We start from the raw sequence: 22246 nt of genomic DNA, 5'->3' as shown, positions 1-22246 counted from the left end.
TCGGTCTAAGTATTTGATCATAGGCTCTGTGTTGTCTGCTGGCCTTCATGTGTGGGTGGCTTCCACAAAACTCCCCCAAAATTCCTATTTAATTTCTTATGCCAGATCGTGATATATTGAAACTGCAATGGGGAAAGTCATGATGTGGAAGGGACAACTATATGTTCCAATCAAGTATTGCCATTGGCTGCCATATTTTTCTGCCCATCAATTAAGTGTCTATTGCACATAAGCAGTAATTTTTAGACTCCTTTGGTTTTCCCCTTATGGCAACCAGTTGACACCAGTTAAACTTTTGTGTGCAATCACTGTCTGGGTTGTGCAATTGTTTTAATTGTATATCATATCTTGTCCCCCTTTCCTCTAGCTACATACTAAGTTTGGTCTTTGATCTGACAAGTCGGTGCATACCAGTACAGCAATAGTTTCAGGAATGACACATCAGTAACAAGTCATCTCCTGTCTGTTAAAATATCAATTTCATTTTTGATGATGCTGTTGGGTACTTGCCATGTCCAATGTCTTCCGATTTCTTAGAGAAAATATTCATGGCATATGAGCATCAAGCTTCTGTACAGTTAAAAAGGCTACGAACCCTCTTCATTCCTTATTCAAATCTATATTTTATATCCATGTTTCCCTACATCCTCACTTGCTCCTGCCTTTCTTTTGAGGTAATCAAGTATACATACACACACACACACACACACACACACACACACACACACACACACACACACATATATAAAATTTGGAGGGTCTTATCAAGTTCTTTATAGAACTCTACCTTTTTGTTATCAGCAACAGGTGTTTGTACATACGTTGAAATTCTTTTCATGGTGGACTCTGCTAGTCCTGTAGAATGATGTCATCTGAAATAATGTTTCTTGTCGCCTTTGAGTATGTGATAAAATTACCTTTGCTAACTTCTTTTTTATCACTCCAAGGAGCAGCCCCATTTTGCCATTCAGCTGCAACTTGCCTCTTTCTTCTGGTCTCATTTATAACGACAGTATGGCTATCTTTGGGTTCCCACAATGGAAAGTTCACTGGCTACACTACTTGGTCATAAAACATGGATCTCAATATAGAGCAGACTATAGTTCTCAAACTAAGAAAGGTTTTTTGACACTTTTAAACATAATATTATTTAAACAAAATTATTTTAAAATCTCAAAACCATTCTTAGCTTAAACTGTATACAAACAGGCTTTGAGTGATTCAAAGTATCAACAACTTGTTCAAGTTAAAGTTTATAGATGGTCTAAAGACTGTATCTGATGCTCCCTTCTGATGGCAACGTTTCCATTACTACAGAAGTGGAAAAGGATTGCACAGAAACTAAAGGCCATTTTATATATTTCTCTTTAATGGGTTGTTCATGGTTTAAGACTTTGTGACTAAGTGGTCAGCCTATATTAGTGATGACCGTCTCTGTTCTTAGTTGGGTTGGCCCTTGGGAAAATAGACTTGGTCTACTTCCAGGGCCAGACTTGAAGCTTTTTCAACATGGTACTCTGCTGTTAATGACTTTGACAATCCAGGATCCTTGCCATATCACAGTTTAGTATTGGTGTAGAACACTGGAGATTGGTCAGAGTTGGGGAACTAGGAGTAGGCAAGGTTGAAAATATATAGTCATCATCATCAAACATTAACTCTGTGACTCATCCTATATAAGTGAGTTGGGACGTATGTGCCCCAAATAGGACAAGACTGACTTTGGGGAAAGAGTGAATGTGTGCTGGCAAAACCAAACCAAACCAAACCACTCTGATTTGAAAAATGCAACCTCCCTTTAATCTCCAAAAAACATCAGGAGTTCTGATGAGAAGTTTTCTAAGACACAGCTGCTGATTCAGACATCAAACCTGGCCATGCTTACTTTTTTAATATGACTAATAACAGTTAATAGCTACTGTTACTCTACTAGTATGTTGAGGAGGGGACAGAGAGGATGTGTATCAGGAAAGAGAGCTGAATTATATCCAAAGCTTCTCGAGAAAACTCAACGAGAAGTCATGACTTCCATTTTTTTTCTCCCATTTTCACCTAAGTTTGCAATTTGGATTTCAAATCCACATACTGGCTGTGTGACTCTGGGCAAGTTACAGAGCCTCTATGTGCCTCAGTTTTCTCATCTGTAAAATCAGGGGGGTTATACTTGATGATCTCCAAGGTTGCTTTCAGTTCTAAATCTATGAGCCTATAATCAAGCAAGCAATAAAGATGTGTGCCCTCTTTACCACCCCCCCAACCAAGTTGTTGGGAAAGCTATGTCTGGCATTTCCTTTGCTTGATGAACTGTGAGCACTCCTATTACATGTCATCACTGAGAAGACATTGCAACTGCCATCTTTTATTGCTCCTGGATAAAATTTCCAACTGAAAGAATGAGGGAGTCATTGAAACTGGAGACCCTTCCCCAGAGCTTCATTCCAGGAGGTAAGCTAAAGAGAAACTCGGCTCACTTTACCGATAACGCCAATTTTTCTCTCTTCCTTCTCCAATGAATATTTTCTCTGAATCACTTAAGTCTGGTTGGGGAGGGGGGTCAGGTGGAGGGACGGCACTAGTCTTTGCTAGAGCAGATCTGGTCATTTTCTTGTATTATTCCTTCTTCTAGCATTGTTTTTTGGTTTTCACAACTGCTGCTGTTACTATTAAGGCAGCCCAGTGGTTAGGGCTGGGACTAGTGTCTATGACCTGAAAATAGGGGAAAGAGCAGGCAATGTACAAATATAAAAGAGAAGGATTTGGATTTGGAGGGCATGGGTCCGAACGCTATCCTAACCTGATTAGAGCTGGATTTGATGACTTTAAGGTGCATCCTTCTCAGCTTCAAATCTGTGAATCTTTGTGCTCCTTTCAATTGTGGTGGTGTTGGTGGTGGTGGTAGGGGGGGGTGTTACTTGATACTGCCATTGCTATTCCCCCTGAAAGAGGGCCTGTTCCCAAGCCAAGGGTAGGCCTTAACTTAGATAACAGGCCCAGTGCTCCCAGAAATAGAGAAGATTGGGGAGCTGTATTGGGGCCAGGCCAAAGATGCCCGTTGTCGCCCTGGGAGCTGCCACAAGGGCCCCTAAAGAGAGCAGCTGCTGGGGCGGTGCTTTGATAGCACATAAGCTGTGTGAACGGAACATCTCCAGTGATCCGACTTCAAAGTTTCATATTTTAGGAAATAGTGTGTGGGAAAGGGCTCGGATGACTTGCTCATCTTTTCCAAAGCCTTCTTCCTTTGAGTGCCCAGGATGAAATTGAGAAAGCCCCAATAAGCCTCGGGAGAGAACTGGATACAGAGTGCACATGCTTCTTTAGTTTAGGAGGGAGTGGTTTATGAATGTTTGTGACTATCTATGAGCATGGATGCGTTTGGGTGTGTGATCATATATATGAATGTGAGACCATGGGTGTGTGAAATCATATGCATGTGTGAGCATGTGAGAAAACAGGGGGCTGTGTGAGCTCATGTATGTCAAACACATGTGACTGCATATATGAGTATGTAAATTTATGAGTGGGTATCTAAGCATAGGTATATGTATGAATATGATACATGTGTGTGAGGCCATGAGGATGTGGATGAGTTTGAGAGCATGTGAGAGAGGGTCTATGTGTGTGAGCAGGAAATGTAAATGTGACCATGTGAGTGAGAATATATATAAGGGAATCTGTATGTGTGTGAATGTGCACTGCGCGTGTGCATGACAGCATGTGTGCGTTAGCACTGTGAACCTTAGCGTAAAGACACCTGAAAGCACGAGTCATAATGATGAGCACATATAAGCATAAATGTATGATTGTGAGCATGTGGATGTATGAGCATATGAGTACGTATGTGTGAATGAGTATGAGCGTGTTTATGTGTGTATCTGTAAATATGTGTGTCTGAGAATCTATATGTGAATGTATGAGTGTGGGAGCACATGTATATGCAAGTAGGTGCATGTATTGTGTGATAGCATGTATATAGGTGAGTATGTATACAAGCACATATAAGAATGTGTGAGCACATGTGTATATATGTGTCTGTATAAGTGTGTCTGAGAGGATATATGAGAATACATTTATCAGTGTGTATTTATATGAGTGGTATGTAAGTAAATATGTGTATGAGTGTGTGTATATGTTAACGTGTGTGATCTTATATATTGCAAAAGTGTAAGTATATGTGTGTGTGAGTGTTAAGACTGTATATGTGTGAACATGAAGGTATGTCAGAATATATGTGTGTGTATAAGCGTGTCTGTGTTTTGTTTGTGTGTATTTAAGTACATGAGTGTGAGAGCTTGCATGTGCCTGGATGCATGAAAGAGCAGCGTGTGACTGTGTGATATTCTGTGTTCATTACTGTGTCAGAATGTGAACATGAGTGTGCATGTGTGACTGCATATGTGTAAAAATATGAGAGGACGTATATGTGAGAAAATGTCTGTGTATGCTTATGAATGTGAGAGCACTGTACACACATGAGAGCATGGATATGTGTGAACGTATGCACAAGTGTGCTAGAACTTGTATAAATATATATGTGTGAGAAGATGTATATGAGAATTTGTATAAACATGAGTGTGAATGTGAGAACATGCATATGTGTATATGTGAGCATGTACACATATCTAAGCACATGATATATGAGGATGGGGGTTAAATATATATATATGTGTGTATTGTGGAAGATGTATATGGTATAAGAGATATGTGTTGTGTTAGAGTTGTGAATGTGAGGATGAGAGCAGTGTGTGTGTGTGACCGTGTATATGAGTTTACATTTGTGAGCATGTTTGTACAAATGTGTGTATGAGTGTGAGCATGTCCAGTATATAAGCGTGTGTGTATCAGTATGTGAATGCTTGTGAGCTTGTGAATGTATAGATGTGTAAGTATATGTGGAAGTGTTTTGAGAGTATTATAAGGGTATATGTTTGTAGCCGAGTATGGATGTGTGTGAACATGCAGATATGAATCTGTATGTGTGAGCATAGATGTGAGAATATGTTTGTGTGTGAGAGTATATTGTGTGAAAGTGTGTGTGTTGTGTCCTGCTTTCCAGAGCCCCCAAGTTGGGGTGACTAAAGTATTGAGTCCTGATTTCTAGCATCCCCAAGTTGGGGTGATTAAAATACCCTGCTTTCTAGAGCCCCCAAGTTGGGGTGACTAAAGTATTGAGTCCTGATTTCTAGAGTCCCCAAGTTGGAGTGACAAAACATGCCATGCTTTCTAGAGCCCCCATGCCAGGGTGATAAAAATATCCTGCTTTCTAAGACACCCCCCAGTTGGTGTTGACAAAGCGTACCATTTCTTTCTAGAGCCCCCACGCTGGGGTGATTAAAATATCCTGCTTTCTAGAGCTCCCGAGTTGGGGTGACAAAATGTACCATGGCTTTCTAGACCCCCACACTGGGGTGATTAAAATATACTGTTGTGGAGGAGTGATGAGGTGAGATTCCCGAGGATGGTGGAAATATGGAGTCCGTTTATCCCAAGGACTTTCCCCTTTTTATACCCTCATACCTTCATGTAACAAAAACACTGCAATGCACTAAATATATACTGCGCATGGGGGACCACATGAACAACTTGCTATTGTATGTAGGTTGCCACCTGCTCTCACTCTGCTTCAATCTCCACACAGGTTGCACCGCCCCCTGACTTCTCAGGAAGGCTGAGAGCCCTTGGGGAGATGGGAGCCGAACCAGACATTGTCAGCAGATTCCCTCTGGGCTGAAGGGTCTTCTACCTCCCCCAGAGTTTCCCCACTGATGGTGTCAGTGACCTTCTACATGTGTGAGCGTGTGTGGCTGATTACGTGTGTGTGTTTTACTTAAGTATCTGTAAAAATGTGTGTGAATGTGTTTGTGAGAACATGTATGCATAATGTGTATACGTGTGAGTATATTATGCAGGAATGAAGGTGTGTGCGTGTGTGTGAATAGGAGTGTGGCTATTGTATGTGAGTGCGTATGGGTATGAAGGCACATGTGCACGAATACGAGAATGTGTCAGTGTACAAATGTGCACATGAATGTGTGCGAGAGCACATATGTGTTGTGTTTCAGCATGCGTATGTGGGTAAGAGAAGATGTATGAGTCTGTCCATGCTGTGTAGAAGTGTCTACGAGAACACGGGAAAGCACGGATGTATATGTGAGAGCATCTACGTGCATGGGTCAGAGCATATGTATGTGTGAGTGTGGGTATGTGCAGCCGTGTAGCTGGTTGAGGTGATGGAGCAGGGAGAGGCAGGGGTTAAAGATGAGCCCAAGAATTAGCATGTGGCTGCCTAGCAACAGCGGGCACCTCGGAGACCACCGTAGCTTTGTTCCAGCTGGAGAGCAGGCCGGTGCATTTTGGTTCCAGCCCGAGTCTGCTTTTATTAATGGGATGGGCAGTTGGAGAGGCCAGGCCTTTGATTCCTCCCAGCACATCACAGGCCATGAAAGGCCATCTAAATCGCCTACTGCTGGGCCCAGTAGGCCTAGTCTTTCCTGCTGCTCCTCAGTGGCGGCCTGAGGGTGCCCAAAATTGAAGCACACTGGGAGAAAGACTGGAGGCCGGCCTTTCCCTCCCTCCCTCCTTCCCTTCCCTTCCCTCGCCAGGCCCCCTCTGAGATTTGAGGCCTGTTATCACTCCCTCCTTCTTCCCTGCCTACGGAACCCTAACCATCCCCACTCACTAGAAGAGCAATTTGGAATAATGACTAGGGCAAAAAAAAATTAAAAATGCCTAACTCAATTAAGGTACTAAAGGCTGCCACCAAGTATGGAGGGAGAGGTAGGGTCCTGAAAGCCCAGGCCAACCACATCACTGCTCTGCTCAGAAACTTTCAGTAGCTCCCTATTACCGACTGAGAGATGTAGGGGACAGTACTGGTCCCGGAAGCAAGAAGGTCAGAGTTCAAATATTACCTTCAACACTATTTGCTGAGGATGAGCTAATCAGGACGGATGAGCATTTTATTTGAGCCTGTTTCTTTACCTGCAAAGTGGGGCTACTAATGCTTGTACTACCTGTCTCAGTGGTGATGAGGCAGTTAAACAAGCTAAGACACTATCTCTAAAGTTTGCTAAAGCACTGTATCAGGTTTACCTCTTTAGTTCTTACAGAACTAAATTGAAATTCAACCCAGTATTCAAGGCCTTTCAATTCTGCTTTTCCAGCCTGATATCTTATAATTCTGCTATATAGTCCATACATTAAAAAAAAAACCCACACTCTTAGGGGCAGCTAGGTGGCCCAGTGGTTGGAACACCAGTCCTGGAGTCAGGAGGACCCTAGTTCAAATCTGGTCTCAGACACTTAACACTTACTAGCTGTGTGATCCTGGGCAAGTCACTTAATCCCAATTGCCTTGCAAAAACCTCCCAAAACAAAACAACACAACCTCCAGACTATTTGTTTTCTGTTCTCACCTCTAAAAGGCTCACACTCTTTCCTCTCCTGGCATTTCCTGTACTCTGCTGTATCTTCTTTAATCCCTGTCCATTAAAATCTATTCCTTTTAAGGCAGTTCTCAATACTCCCTTCTTCCCAGAGCTTTCAAGCAGACACCACGGTTCCCTTGTCACAATCCATAGAGCACTCTGTACCACTCTTAAGGTATACAACATCCATCTGGCTTTAATAGTTACTTGTTGCTTGTCCTATTTGACCCGTTAGATTGTCAGCTCCAACTGAATTTTCAAGAAAGCAATTTTCAAAGGACTTAGGGACGAACAAATTCTAACAGGGAAGTCAGCAGATTACCAGTTCTGCCCCCTTAACTGCCCTCTTCTAGGGAGTAGAAGTTATTGATTTAAAATATTGTGATAAGGGCAGCTAATTGGCACAGTGGATAGAACACTAGCCCTGAAATCAGGAGGACCTGAGTTCAAATCTGGCCTCAGTCACATAACACGTCCTAGCCATGGGACCCTGGCCGAGTCACTTAACCCCAATCGCTTCAGCAAAAACGATGTCATAAATTCTAGAAGGGTTGGGAAGCTTTCATCAAGAATTAAGTTTGGAATAAAGGGAAGCGATTCCAAGAAAGAGGAAAAATGGCTGGAGTCAGAAAGAGAAGGAAGATCAAAAAGGAATAAATAGGATCAGAAGAATCATATGAAATGTAACATATAACATGAAAATATAAAATATATAATACAAGAAGACTTTGTGAACCTTAACAAAACATGATATAAATACTAGCCATCATTATCATTATTATTATTATTATTATTATTGGTCCCTCCTTGAACTCCAGTTCTGAATCTCCAACTGCCTGATAGACATGAGTTGCTTAATTTCATTTTGTTTCTCTTTTCTCTACCAAGAATGATTTTCGGCCTAGGTGGCTAACATGGGGCTAGACAGGAAGAGGGCATGGAGCTGCCCGTGATCAAGGCAGTGGGACCAAATGAACTACATCCTCGGGTACTGAAAGAGCTGTCAGATGTGACTGCTGAGCCACTATCGGTGATATTCAAAAGATGGTATAGATTGAGAAAGGAACCACTAAGCAGAATGGGAGAAGGGGAAATATCCAACTTTTTTTTTTTTTTAACTTAGAGAACAGAATCCACAACCTAAGGGCCAGTGATCTTGATGGCCACTGCTGGAAAAATCTGAGAACAAGTCATTAAAGGGATGGTTAGCAAACACTTAGAAAAGGAAGCAACGACTACAAAGAGCCAGCAGGGCTTCATTAAGAGCAGCTCACGCCAGACTAACCTCATTTTCATTTTTGTACCGTGTTACTAAAAAGAGTAGATCGGAGGAGTGCTACAGATATAGATTATCTAGCTTGTAGCAAAATCTTTGATAAAGTGTCTCGCTCTGCTCTGGTGGGGAAAACGCAGAGATTTTGTAGAGAAATGTAGAACTTGCTAAAGTGAACTCCGTATTTTTGGGATTATGTACGTTTCACCAGTGAAACATCTTTGTTTGCTTGTGACCTCGATATATGTATATTCATTTATTTATACTTTGTATGTATGTGTATTAATATGCTAATAATTGTGCACATTGTAAAACATACACAAAAATAGAAAAAGGAGATAAAGATGAAATGAAATTGGATTCTAGAATCAGTAGGGAGCCCCTGAAATTTATCAAGTAAGGGAGTAACACGATTAGACATGCACTTTGGGGAAATCACTGTGGTCGACAGATTGGAAAAAGGAGAGACTTGTGGCAGAGAGACCATCAGGAGGCCACTACAACAATTCTGGCAAAGGATGATGAGGGCAGTGGCCGTGGGGACATGGAGAAGAGGACATGCTAGAGAGGTTAAGGCAGAAATGACAAGATTTGGCACCTGACAAGATGGGTTACGTGGACGTGGGATACGGGACAGTGAGGTATCCAAGATGATGCCATTTGTGAGGATAGCATGGTAGCGTGCTTGGTAGCCCTTGACAAGAACAGAGAAGTATAGAAAATGGGTAAGGTTTGAGCAGGAAGTCGGGGAAGATAAGTCTGGTATCCCATATCTTAACCAATCCCACATCTACCCATTCTGAGTGACTTTCCCATTTATAATAAAATAAGGAAGGAAAGACATTGGGCTCTTATTCACATGTCTTTGCCCACCAATCGCAAAGCCCAGCCTCCAAAGAATGCGGCTATAGTCGCGAGGTGATCTGGGAACCAGAATTTTCCCAGTAGCACCTGTGAGCTGCTGTGGGTAGCAGTTAATTTAGGTTCTAACTATTCTGAGGGACCAAAGGAAGAGGTGGAGTGGAGAAGTGGTGGGGATTAAGGATTGTGTGGGCAGAGCGGGTGGAATTCAGCCCGTCTTCCCACACTCTGATTGGTTTCGACACCCCTTGGGGTCTGACAATGGTCTCCATGGATAGATGTCCTGGCCCGCCAGGATGTCTGCTCCCATTCGGCAACTACTGGACCAGAAATACAATACGAGGGATCTGGAACTGGTTGAAATAGATCCAAAGAACAGGTCAAAATGGCAAGTCTCCAGTGGAGTGCCCCAGGGATCTATGCGGTTTAACATTTTAAGTAACCACTTACATCACGAAGGCCCAGATGGCAGACTTATCAAATGTGCAGCTGACGTGAAGCTATGAGCAATAGCTTCCATTCCAGTTATATCTATCCTTCCTTTCACAGCCAGATGCCTAGAAAGCGTTTCTACTCTTGCCACCTCCACAAACAACTTCTTTGCAAAGTCCCCAATGATTTCATTATTGCCTTTTCTCAGTCTTGGTCTTTTTTTGATTTCTGCTGCATTTGATCTTGCTGACTACTCCCTCCCTCAAGCTTTTCTCTCCTACTTGGCTGACTTTTCCCTACCTGTCAGACTGGTCTTTCTCCACAGATCTTCCTCTATCAAGCTCCTCCCCATCCCACCCCATGTGTGGGTGCACCCCAGGGCTCTGTCCATTGTTCCTCTCTGCCTTCCTTCCCTAAAATGGCTCTGAGCATGAAGCCATCGGCTCCCATAGGCTCAATTATTCTCTGCAAATGGCTCTGAAATGGATTTAACCTGCTCTGTGGGTAGCTAGGGATCACAATGCTTACACAGTATGGGGCTTGGGATCAGGAAGACATGAGTTTGAATCTGGCACAGACTCTCATTATCTAGGGGCCCCTGGGCAAGTATATTCTCAGAACATCAGCTTCCTTATCTGTAAAACATATGTCTACTTTCCTGGGTTGTTGTGAAGATCAAATATATGTATAAATACATATATAAAGTGCTGTAAATATGATAACATGCAAATATAACAATACTGTAAATACAAGCTTCAAAATATAATATGAAATGTAATACATAACATGAAGATATATAATATATAATAACATGTAATACAAAAAGGCTTTGTGAACCTTCACAAAACATGACATAAATACTAGCCGTCATTATCATTATTATTGGTCCCTCCTTGAACTCCTGTTCTGAATCTCCAACTGCCTGATAGTCACAACCACCTGGGATCTCGACCACAACAGGTCTAAAACAACACAACTCATCATATTTTGCCCTCAACACCCCTCACCGCCAACCTTGCCCTGCCTTCTCCAGCCTTTACTATTTGTTGAAGGTACTACTCTGATTCTAGTAACAACAGCCAAATATTTCTTCCAAACGCTAAGGTATGCAAACCATTGATAAAATTGATTTCATCTGATCCTTACAACCACCTTGGCAGAGAGATATTCTTATTCTTATCGTCATCTCTATTTTACCACATCTGCAAACGTGACAAGTCAGATCACTGATAAAAATGTTGTTGATCAACGTAGGATCTACAATAGATCTCTGGGGTGCTCCACTAGAGGGTTCCCTCCAAGGGGAAATCACTGACATAATAATGGCTGCTTAGGGATCATCATCGATCCATCTAACTATACTCGATCCCGTAAAGAAAAAAAGGATAGAGCCAGTCTGGAATGATTTATCCTCACGAAGCTATTTTGAGGCTTTGCAATCACTGCTTCCCTTTCTAAATGCTCACAAATCAACCCTTGGAAATATTCCCACACCTTCCTCATGATGTCCCATCTCCCAACTTGGGGCATTTTCACTGACCTTCCCCTGGGCCTGGAATTCTTTACCTCCTTATCTCTGTTTTATGGCTTCCTTCAAGCCTCACCTAAACTCCAATCTTATCTTCCTGACTTCCCTTTCTGCTGAAGCCTTCTTCTGAGATTCGTCAGAGAAGGGATCTGAACCCAGGGCCTTTGACACCAGATTCTGTGTCCTTTTTTCTTTTCACATATCACACTGGTTGACTTATGGATAAAGTGAAATATTGCTGGATAAGACTTGATGCATATAAAGAAATTCAGAGAAACTTGGGGAGATTTCTATGAGCTGATGGAGAGGGAAGTGAGCAGAACCAGATTCCTCGATGACTATAATGTAAAGAACACCAATATTAAAAGGCTTGGAGCTCTGATTAACTCTGAAAGACTCTAGCATGCTGACCAGGGACCAATCTTGACTTCCGAGGACTAGTAAGCAATCGTGTTTCCCGTGTCTAGGTGTAGAGGTGGTGGGCCATGGGTGGGGAATGAGGCAGACAATCTCAGGCATTGCCAAGGTGTTGATTTATTTTGCTCGACTACCTGTTACAGGAAAGGGAGGGTTTAATTCAAAGGTAGGGGCTTCAAGGTGTCCCTGAGAAGTGACAGTGAATGTAGGAGTAGGATATGGGAGAAAGGATTCTGACTCCTTTGAAGGCAGAAAAGCTAAGTTCTAATCCTGACTAGCTGTGTAGTTTTGAGCAAGTTCCTTAATCCCTCTGGACTTCCATTTCCTCCACTGTAAAATGAGGGAGTTAGACTAGAAGACTTTTGAGGTCCCTCCCAGCTCTAGAACTCAGATCCTATGTGTAACCTTGGATATGTTCTTTCCTCTCTCTGGGCTTGAGTTTCCTTTTCTGTAAAATGAGAAGGTTAGAATAGATGGCCTGTGTGGTCCCTTCCGGCTCTATATCTGTGACCTTTTTCACTTACAAAGAAAAATTAAAGATAGAATAATGTTTGCTTTGCAAATCTTAAAGATTTTTTAAAATGTCTCAGTAAAACTAAACTGAAAACTGAGAGAAAGCTGAGCTTGGATACTCGAGAGAAATGTTCATCAGAGCTCTTTTCTGCCAAAAACAAAGCAATATTTTTACCAATGTCTCTTGTCTTTATATCATAGGAAATTCTGGGAAAAAAACACATCTTTCCTTTCAGAGCAAACCCTCCTTTTAACAAAGAAAAACTAAACAAACTGCCCTAAATCATCCCTGCATTTGACAGTGTGCACGGCCTTCTGCCCTAGTAGTTCCAAGCTAGAAAAGAGCAAGAGTGCGAGGATTTCAAAATCGAAGGGACCCTGAAGATCATCTATTCCAACCTCTTCATTTTTATCTGATGAAACTGATGATCAAATAGAGAGTCAAGTTTTAAACTTGGGTCCGCTTATATTTCCAAATCCAAATCCAATCTCTCAACTGGGAGGAAGAAAGAAGACACTTTTCCAAAGACTTAGGACCCCTGAGGGGTAGAGAGCCTCCCCAACTGTAGCTTATCCCCTGCAGCTGCCTGCTCTGCCCTCGGTGATGACTCTAGAAGAGTAGATTTGGGCTCTGGGGCTGACTGCCTTAAATAAGAGGGCTGGGGAGAGCATAGGGAGATGCTTCCTGATGCCAAGGCCAGCCCTGTTTAGTACGCCAAATGTTTAGGACATATGAACTTCTAATACTAAGCTCACATTTCCACAGCACTTAAAGATTTGCAGAGCAATTTATATGTACTGGCTCATTTCATTCTCACAACTCACTGTTCTTATTAATAATAACAGTTTATATTTATACAGCACCTACTGTCTGCCAAATACATTTAAAATTGCTTTACAATTCTTATCTCGTTTGATCCTCACAATAACCCTGGGAGGTAGGTGCTGCTGTTATCCCTATTTTACAAATGAGGAAACCGCGGCAAATAAAGAGCTCTTTGACTTGTCCAGGGTCATACAAATGCGTTGGAGGTTATATTTGAACTCGGGTCTTCCTGACTGCAGGCCTCTATTCATTACAGCGCCACCTAGTGGCCGGCGCTTCTTAGTTATATAAAGTGAAGTCTCGGATTATTTATTGCTACTTCTTTGCTGCTTTATTTAGGGGAAATAATGGCACAGTGAATAGAGCCTGGAGTCTGAAAGACCCAGGCCTTTATTAGATGCGGGACCTTGGCCAAATCACTTAATCTCTAATTGCCTCAGATTCTTCATCTATAAAAATGGGAACAACAGGACCTACCCCTAAGGGTTATTGTGAGAAAAATTATAAAGGACCTAGTAAAGTACTTGGCACATAGCAGACATTATATAAATGTTAGCTATTATTATTAGCATCATAGGCCTTTGAGCTGCAATAATAAGGGATTTAGAGCAAAGCTTCTTAAACTGTGGGTCCCGACCCAATATGGGAGGTTGCAAAAGTATGATTTATTATCAGTCAATGTTTGTATACCTATTTTATATATCCATCTACCAGAGGTCACATAAAAATTTGGGGGGCAAAAAGGGGTCGAGAGTGGAAAAAATTTAAGAAGTCCTGATTCAGAATACAAAGAATCCTTTGAGGTCATCTAGTTCGAGGGAGAGCTGATTTAACCAGTCACACAGCTTCCAATTTGACCTCCAACCACTCAACTGAAACTGCTCTCTCCAAAGAAACCAGTAATTTCTGATTTGCCACATCTGATGGTCTTTTCTCAGTCCCGATCCTTCTGAACCTGCTGCAATTGATACTGCTGACAATCTTTACCTCTTGAATACTCTGACCTTTTGATTTTTCCAGGACACTGCTTGTTCCTGGTTTTCCGCCTACCTCTGATAGCTCTTATTCAGCCTTCCTTTTCTCATTTATATCCACATCACTCCCCCTAATTATGGTTCTTCCCCAAGGTTCTCTTTTAGACCCCATACTTTTCCTTCTATGTTCTTAGGGACCTCATATGTTCCCATGGTTTAATTATGATTTCTATAGAATTCACTATTCAACCTCAGTTTCCCCTCAGAAATTTTATCCCACATCAATTCCTAAATCAAGCATTCAAATTTCATTGCCAGACTTATCTCAAGTTCAATATGTCCCAAACTGAACTCATTCTCTTTCCACCTCCAAACTCACCCCTCTTCCAAACTGCCCTATTTCCATCCTTCCAGGCTCCCAACATCAGGGTCATCCTCAGCTCCTCACTTTCACTCATCTCCCTCATTGAATAAGTTGTCAAATCTTATTGTTTCTACCTTCACAACACTTTTCCCATCTGCCCCTTTGTCCCTACTCACACAACTAGCACGGTAATTTAGGCCCTTCTTACCTTCAGGACATCCTCCTCTTTCTCACATCTTCCCTCCCTCTTATCCCAATCACTTGCTAAATCCTGTTGATATTACCTTCACAATATTCTTTATATATACCACTTTCTCTCCTCTGACATTTCTACCACCTTGGTGCAGGGTCCTCACTCTATACCCGGACTATTACAAATAGCTTGCTGGGGAGTTCAGCTGCCTCAAGTCTACTCTCCATCTGGCTGTCAAATTGTTCTTCCTAAAGCACAGGGCTGACTATGTCACCCCCCCCCTCAATTCGATCACTTTCAATGGTTCCCCATTACCTCCAGGATCAAATATAAAAGCCTTTTTAGTTTTCAGTCCCTTATAATCTAGCTTCCTCTCCAAAACTCAACTCTTCTACGGAGCTGCTATCCCTTATGAGAGGTTTTGGAGGGGGAAAAATAAATGCTTAACAATTGGGAAAAGATTTAAAATTAAAATAAAAGGAGATAAAATATAACTCCTGGAGGGCAAGAGCTATCTGTAACTTTTCCTTCCCTCCCTCCCTCCTTTGTTCCTTTCTCCTTCCCTTCTTCCTTTCATCTCCTACTTTCCTTCACTACTACAGCCTTGCCCATCCTATAGATACATTTATCATTTAGGATTTTTGTAACTGTGAATACCATGCTACTTGCTAGCCAATGTGTCTGTGCATTAGAATCTGTCTGCCAACCTCACGGCCCTCTAATCGAACTCCCTCATTTTACAGAGGAGGAAACTGAGGCTCAGGGAGGAAAAAAAAAGATTTAGCCAAAGTCACACAGAGGGTCCCAGCTCTACAGCCTGGATGGGGCTCTCTAGACTACTCCCCACTTGCCAAAAAAAACTAAGACCAATTTATTTTATTTCAAGCTGAAATAAGGTCCCCAAAGTATTTTGATACTGTTTAAGTGGAAACCTTCTTATATGGTGATCCTTTCATGTCCTTTTAAAAGACTCTTTGAAGGTTCTTTAACTAAAGAAACAAATCAACGTGGCAGGAGTTTTCATCTCATTCTTCTGTCACTGATTTCTTATTCCTCTTCCATTGTTCATTGGCTTCATAAAAATATGTCAAGCGAAACAATGTAAAAGGGGTGATTAATTCTATAAATGTGTTATAAATGTCACAAGTTAATCTTATAAATGTTGCAAGAGGGTGCTCAGATAATTGATACTATAGTGGCATTTTCACAACATCATGTGGACTTTGCTTAGACTATATTTATAATGCTACTGGGAATCAACTCTGGCCAGAGCAGAACTTTGGCTGTGTGTGTGTGTGTGTGTGTGTGTGTGTGTGTGTGTGTGTGTGTTGTCTGTAGATGTCTATATCAGCCGGAGGCTGGTACAATATCATTCAAAGCACATTTGTTGAATGAATGAGGAACAAATGAATCTAGAAGAAATCATCATTTAGGGGTCACCCAGTCTGATCCTCAATATAGGGGAAGGAAAATTAGAAAAACCTACTAATCCCTCTCCACTTTCCCTAGAGTAGTTTAAGAACCTGTTGGTTGATCTTCTACCTCAAATCTCTCTCCTCTCAAGCCTACCTTCTACTAACTTGCCAAAGTGATCTTCCCAAACTACATCACTGTTCCCTGTACTCAATAAATCCTAGCGGTTCCCAGTCATGTCCAAGATGAAATACAATATTCTCTGATTTTTAAAGGCCTATGGAATCTTCCCACCTTTTCAATCTCCTTCCACGGACTTTACCATCTGGTGACATGGCTGTTTTGTGTCCCTTGACCTGCCACTCCATCTCCAGAATCTGGATATTTTCATTGGTGGTCCCCCCTGAGCTCTCTTGCTCTTCATCAATCCCTCTTGGATTCCCTCAAGTGTCAACTAAAACCCCACCCTGTACAGGAAGCCTTACTCAGTCCCTTCGAGCCGGTGCTCTCTCTCTGAGATTACTCGCAATCTGGACAGATTGTAGATGGGCAGAGCTGTTATCATCGTTAGACTGGGAACTATGAGGGCAAGGAGGCTTTTTGTCTTTCCTTGCATCCCCAGTGCCCGGCCTATAGCTTACCAAATGCTTGCTGATCCGACTTAATCAGTCCTCACTTCATTTAACTGCTTTTAATACCAATCTAAGGCTTGATTGGAGAATATACACATCTCATGGATGGAAATGGACTTGATCTCACTACTAAGCACTCTCCTCAGTTTATTGATCCTTATTAATCTGGGGAGCCTTGAACTGAGTACTTTAAAACCCCAGGATGATCTGAGCAAGGACAAAGGAAAGAGACCATCACCTCATTTCTGGAAACTACAATATATCTCTTTTCTCCCAGTCCAAGATCCATACGGGCTTAAGAGTACGGGATCTAGAATCAAAAGGACTCATCTTCCTGAATTCAAATCTGGCCCCGGATACAAGCTGGGTGCCCCAAGGCAAGACACTTAATCCTGTTTGTCTCTACTTCCTCTTTTGTAAAATGGGCTAAAGCAGGAAATGTCAAACCACTGTAGTATAAAGAAAACCCCAAGTGGGGTGGGTCACAAAGACTGAAAAAAAAACGACTGAACAACGGATTTGTGTTGAGCTCCAGGCAAACTAGGAAGGGAAGAGAAAAGAAGCAATTATATAGCATTTACTATATGCTAGGTACTAATTGCTAGGGATATCCATAAAGGCAGAAACAGCCCTGCCCTCAAGAAATTTACATTCTAATGGACAGACAACAGATAGATAGGGAAAGGGAATAAGAATTGTAGGACACCTACTGGGCACCACAGGTCAAGTGCTTTTTAAAAACATTGTCTCAGCCAAATGCCCCCAGAGAGAATTTGGGGGATTGAGTGGGGATCTCACTTTTTTGTTGTTGTTTGCTTGCATCTTGTTTTCTTTCTCATTTTCCCCCTTTCGATCTGGTTTTTTTTTTTTTTTGTGCAGCCAGAGAATTGGGGAAATATGCATGGAAGAATTGCACAAGTTTAACCTATATCGGATTACTGTCTAGGGGAAGGGGCGAGGGAGGGATGGAGAAAAAAATCTGTAACACAAGGTTTGGCAAGGGGCAGTGTTGAAAATTATCTCTGCATGTGTTTTGAAAAGAAAAAAGCTTTAAAACATAGTATCTCATTTGATTCTCACCACAACTCTGTGAGGTAGGTGCTATTATTACCCCCAATTTCTAGTTAAGGAAACTGAAGCATAGTTTAAGTGACTCATCCAGAGTCACATAGCTAGCAAGTATCTGAGGCCAGGCCCGGCTCTATCCATTGTGCCATCAGCTGCCATCTAACCACGTCTCTTCCTGGACTTGGGATTTTTTAACTTCTCCAATCCAAATGTAAAACTTTGCTTTTTCCCTGGTGAATTTCATCTTTTCAAAATATTCACTAATTCTTTCCTTTAAACTTTTTTTATAGAAGCTTTTTATTTTCAAAACATATGCAAGGATAATTTTTGAATTTCATCTTCTTTAACACAGTGTGCTAGCCTGTTAAGATCTCTTGAGATCCCAACTTGTCAAGATCTCTTGGATCCCAACTTGCCAAGATCTCTTCGGATCCCAACTTATCATCCAGTGTGCGAGATGACCCTGTGTACCTCCAAAAGGGAGGTGTGCTAGCTCTACTTTTAAGTCAAGTACTGACAGAAATAGTCAACTGGGGGAGGGGGGGGTGCAGCACAGTGCGTAGAGCACCAGTCCTGAAGTCAGGAGGACCTGAGTTCAAATTTGACCTCAGACATTTAATACTTTCTAGCTGTGTGACCCTGGGCAAGCCACTTAACCCCAATTGCCTCAGCAAAAAAATAAATAAATAAAAGAAATAATCAACAGGGTAGATTTCCCAGAAATAGCACCGCACACCTTCCAGGTTCAGTGCAAATCATTAACAACTATTCTTTGAGCCCAATCATTCAAGAGTTCCAAAACCATCTCCCTGGATTACTGCCTAAACCACATCTCTCCATATCTGCTACCAGAACCTCATGAGAATCTTTATCTAAAGCCCAGGTGAACTGTATTCACCACATTCCCTTGAGCTGCTAGTTAAGCAACTCTGTCAAAGAAGGAAATGAGATTAGCCAAGCATGAACGGTTCTGGATGAAACCCCCACTGGCTTTTCATAATTACTGCGTTCTTTGCTAGATGTTCAGTAATCGTCTCTACGGTTCATTATGGATTGTTATCCATTGTAGGATTTTTGCCACCGATACATGTCAAACTCATTGGCCTGTACTTTACCTACTCTGCTCTCTCCCATTTTCTGAAAACTGGGGCAGTGATTTTCTTCGGGCCCATGGTCCTCCTTCCATCCTCCAGAATCTTGAAAATATGACTCGTAGTGGCTTAGCAAGCACATCCTCCCGTTCTTTTATTCTCTGGGTCTGGTGACTTGAACCCATCCAGGGTCAGCTAGGGATTCTTTTACTATCTCTTCCTTATCTTTGGTATCGGTTCCCTCTTAGCCAATTCTGTTCTGGCATTTCTAGTACAAGAGTCATTCTCCTTGGCAGAGAAAACAGGAGCAAAGTGAGAATCGACCAGTTTTATTCCCTCTCTGTAGTCCCTTATCATCATCATCCCATCTGCCCTTAGCCTTTCTACCAACGTTGCTTGGAAATGAAGTTGTTGTCCTGGCTTCAGGCCTCCTAACCCTATTTCGACAACCTTTATGCTCGTTCTGTGTTACTCAGACTCATTTCAATCTTCTGTACAAACTTCTTTTAAAAATCAAGTTGGTTAGTGAGTTCCGCGTCCGTCTCTTCAGACAAATGGGACTCGTTCCCCTTTGAATCATTGGAATTCCCTTTAAGAAAGAATTTCCCCACCTCCCTGGACTGAATTTCTCTATAAAATTTCCACAGGATCTTGTGTATGTTTCCTACAAACCTTTTGAAGTCTGTTTCCCCCAGTCTAGGCTATTGTTCAGGCCACGTCCAGCTTTCCTCTCTATTCCCTCTCCCCCAGCTTTTGAATTTCTTTACATAAATAAGTATACCTTAACATTCAACATTTCCTTACCCACTCCCTGCTTCCCCTTCTCCCCAACTTTTTTTTTTTGAATGAGCTGCTTTAGTAATGCAAATGAAAGATAAACTGAGATCCCCATCTTAGCCTACCACCTTATTGATTTCCATCTCCATCTGCCAAGTGGGGATCTCAGAGTGGATGGACAGTAGACATCTTAAACTGGACATGTCTAAAACCCAACTTAATTATCTTAAACCCTCTCCCCTTCTACCTTCTCTTCATGACTGTAAAGGCTAACACCATTCTCTTAGTTCCTCGGGCCCACAAACTATGAGTCACATGGGATTCCTCACTAGCTCTGATTCCCATTATCCAATCTCCTGTCATCTTGACACTGACACCTTTATGACGCTTCTGGTCTACACCTCCTTCTCACCTCTGACACTGTCACCACTCTGGTGCAGGTCCTCATCACACCATACTTGAACTACTACAACAGCCTGCTGGATGATCTCCCTGCCTCACGTCTCTTCCCATTCCAGTCCATCATTCAGCTGTCAAAGTGGCCCCCTTCCCCCGCCACTCCCCCAAACTCCACTGGCTCCCTCTTATTTCCAGTACTGAAGGTAAAACTCTCTGTTTGGCATTCAAAGCCCTTTATCATCTGGCTCTTTTGTACCTTTCCAGTCATCTCCTCCCTGCCCTCATACTTTGTGGTCCAGGGACACTGGCCACCTCGATGGATCTTGCATGTGACATTTTCATCTCTGGTCTCCGGGCATTTTCTCTGGCTGTTCTCCAAGCTCATCATTAGAAACCATTCTAAAGAAGCACCGCTCAATTCCCTAAGCCAGGGGATGCCAAACTTAACCCAATTAAAGAATATCAATTTCCTGCCATTTTAGTCAGAGTGATACAAATTAGGGCAACGCAAGGTCCCGAGTTCCTTCTTTATCCACAGACGTGCGGGAGGGTCATGTGAGAAGAACCCCAGTGGCTGGGGACATCTGTCTATGTCACATTAGCCATACGGGGGCTCATGAAAAAGGGGGAACTGACGAGGGCCTGGATTTGCTTTGAAAAGGAGGGAGCCATGGGAGAGGAGAGAGGAGGGATTTTTTTTTTTTTAATAAATGAAGGTCATGTCAAAAGCAAAGAGAAAAACACAAAAAAATTAGGTGATTATTAAAGAAAGGGGAGAACAAGGGAGGGAGGGAAAAAGAAATGGAGGGAGGAAGGGAGCCATTTTGTAATGAAACATACCTGAAAGTCGTAAGCCGAATAGGGCGGCAGATGGGGCGTGCTATGGTAGTAAGTACTGTACGACGCTATCTGAGGCCGCGAGTAGTAAGAGACCCTCGGATGGGCACTTTCCACCGAACAGTTCATCGCCGGAATGGTAGGAGTCTGTTTAAAAAACAGCAAATGAACAGTCCATAAATTGTCCTTGTGTAGAGTTGAACGGACTGAGGAATGTTTTGCTTTCCAGAAATCAAAACCATGAAAACAAGGGGCACCGTGATATTATGGAAAGAACATATGCCTGGGACTGGGGATCTGAGTGTGAGTCCTGACTCAGCCGTAGCTTGCTGGGTAACCTTGGGGACCCAGTGTAGTCAGATGGGGAAGGAAAGGCTTGGATTAGATCATTTGCTGATTTCTGTTTTCACTGTGCCCTGGTTCTGTCTCTGCAGCCGCTTAGCCACTCTTTGCTTTCTTGTTTTCCCCAGCTCCCCATTTCCCAGCTATAGTTACAAAAGTCATATCTGGAAGCAAAAATCTTTTGAAGAAATCAAAGATGACGAATTTCACCCAAGGAGTCTCTTTTTTCCCTGAATGCCTTCTAGGATATCTCCTCCCCAAAGGTCAAAGGCCAAGGAAATCCATATCCCCATGCTCCTTTGCTGCTGGTTTTTCTCATATGCTGTCCCCACTGTCAGGGGGTACAGTCCTCTGTGCTCCCCACTTCCCTTTTCCACATCCTCCTCTGAACCTTCTTTAGTGCCCTCTCCTTCCTTCTTGAGGGCCCCACTACTCCCCACTTGTTTCCTGTTGATAAGGCTCCTAGATCCAGAGCCGGAACAGAACTCCAAATCCATCTAGTCCAATTCCCTCATTTTACAGAAAAGGAAACTGAGGTCCAAGAAGGGGAATGGAGTTACTTGCCCAAGGCTATATAGGTAGTAACTGTCAAGAGTGGGATTGAAATCCACTTCCTGTAATCCCAGAAGCAGGGTTTTCCCCACTGTACCACAACGATCCTTCCAAAGGGATCTCATTGAGTCATTGGTTCTCACTAAGGCAGGGAGAGCCTCTTAATCTGAGTTCCAGTGACAATTCTGAAGCCAGGATTCTTTAGATGATACCAGGCAGCATTCATCCATCTCTCTGTCTCTCCCCCTTCTCTCTCTCTGTGTCTGTTTCTTTTTCTTCCCCTCCATCCCTTTGTGTCTGTCTCTGTCCCCTCCCTCTGTCTCTGTCTTT

At 42.5% G+C, this 22246-nt stretch overlaps 1 protein-coding gene across 2 annotated transcripts in view; it reads right to left on the bottom strand.

The window, feature by feature from the left end:
* Nucleotides 1-22246, bottom strand: part of TMEM255A (transmembrane protein 255A) — a 92460-nt gene that overhangs the window by 3229 nt on the left and 66985 nt on the right. For both annotated transcript variants that reach the window (XM_051969234.1, XM_051969235.1), the window contains one exon: nucleotides 21026-21169. In XM_051969234.1, coding sequence (XP_051825194.1) covers nucleotides 21026-21169 — 144 coding nt within the window. The remainder of the gene's footprint in view (nucleotides 1-21025; nucleotides 21170-22246) is intronic.

This window comes from Antechinus flavipes, chromosome X, assembly GCF_016432865.1.
Source record: "Antechinus flavipes isolate AdamAnt ecotype Samford, QLD, Australia chromosome X, AdamAnt_v2, whole genome shotgun sequence".
Classification (NCBI taxonomy): Eukaryota; Metazoa; Chordata; class Mammalia; order Dasyuromorphia; family Dasyuridae; genus Antechinus; species Antechinus flavipes.
The sequence above is the reverse complement of the archived record's forward strand: the minus strand, read 5'-3'. Positions and strand labels throughout refer to the sequence as shown.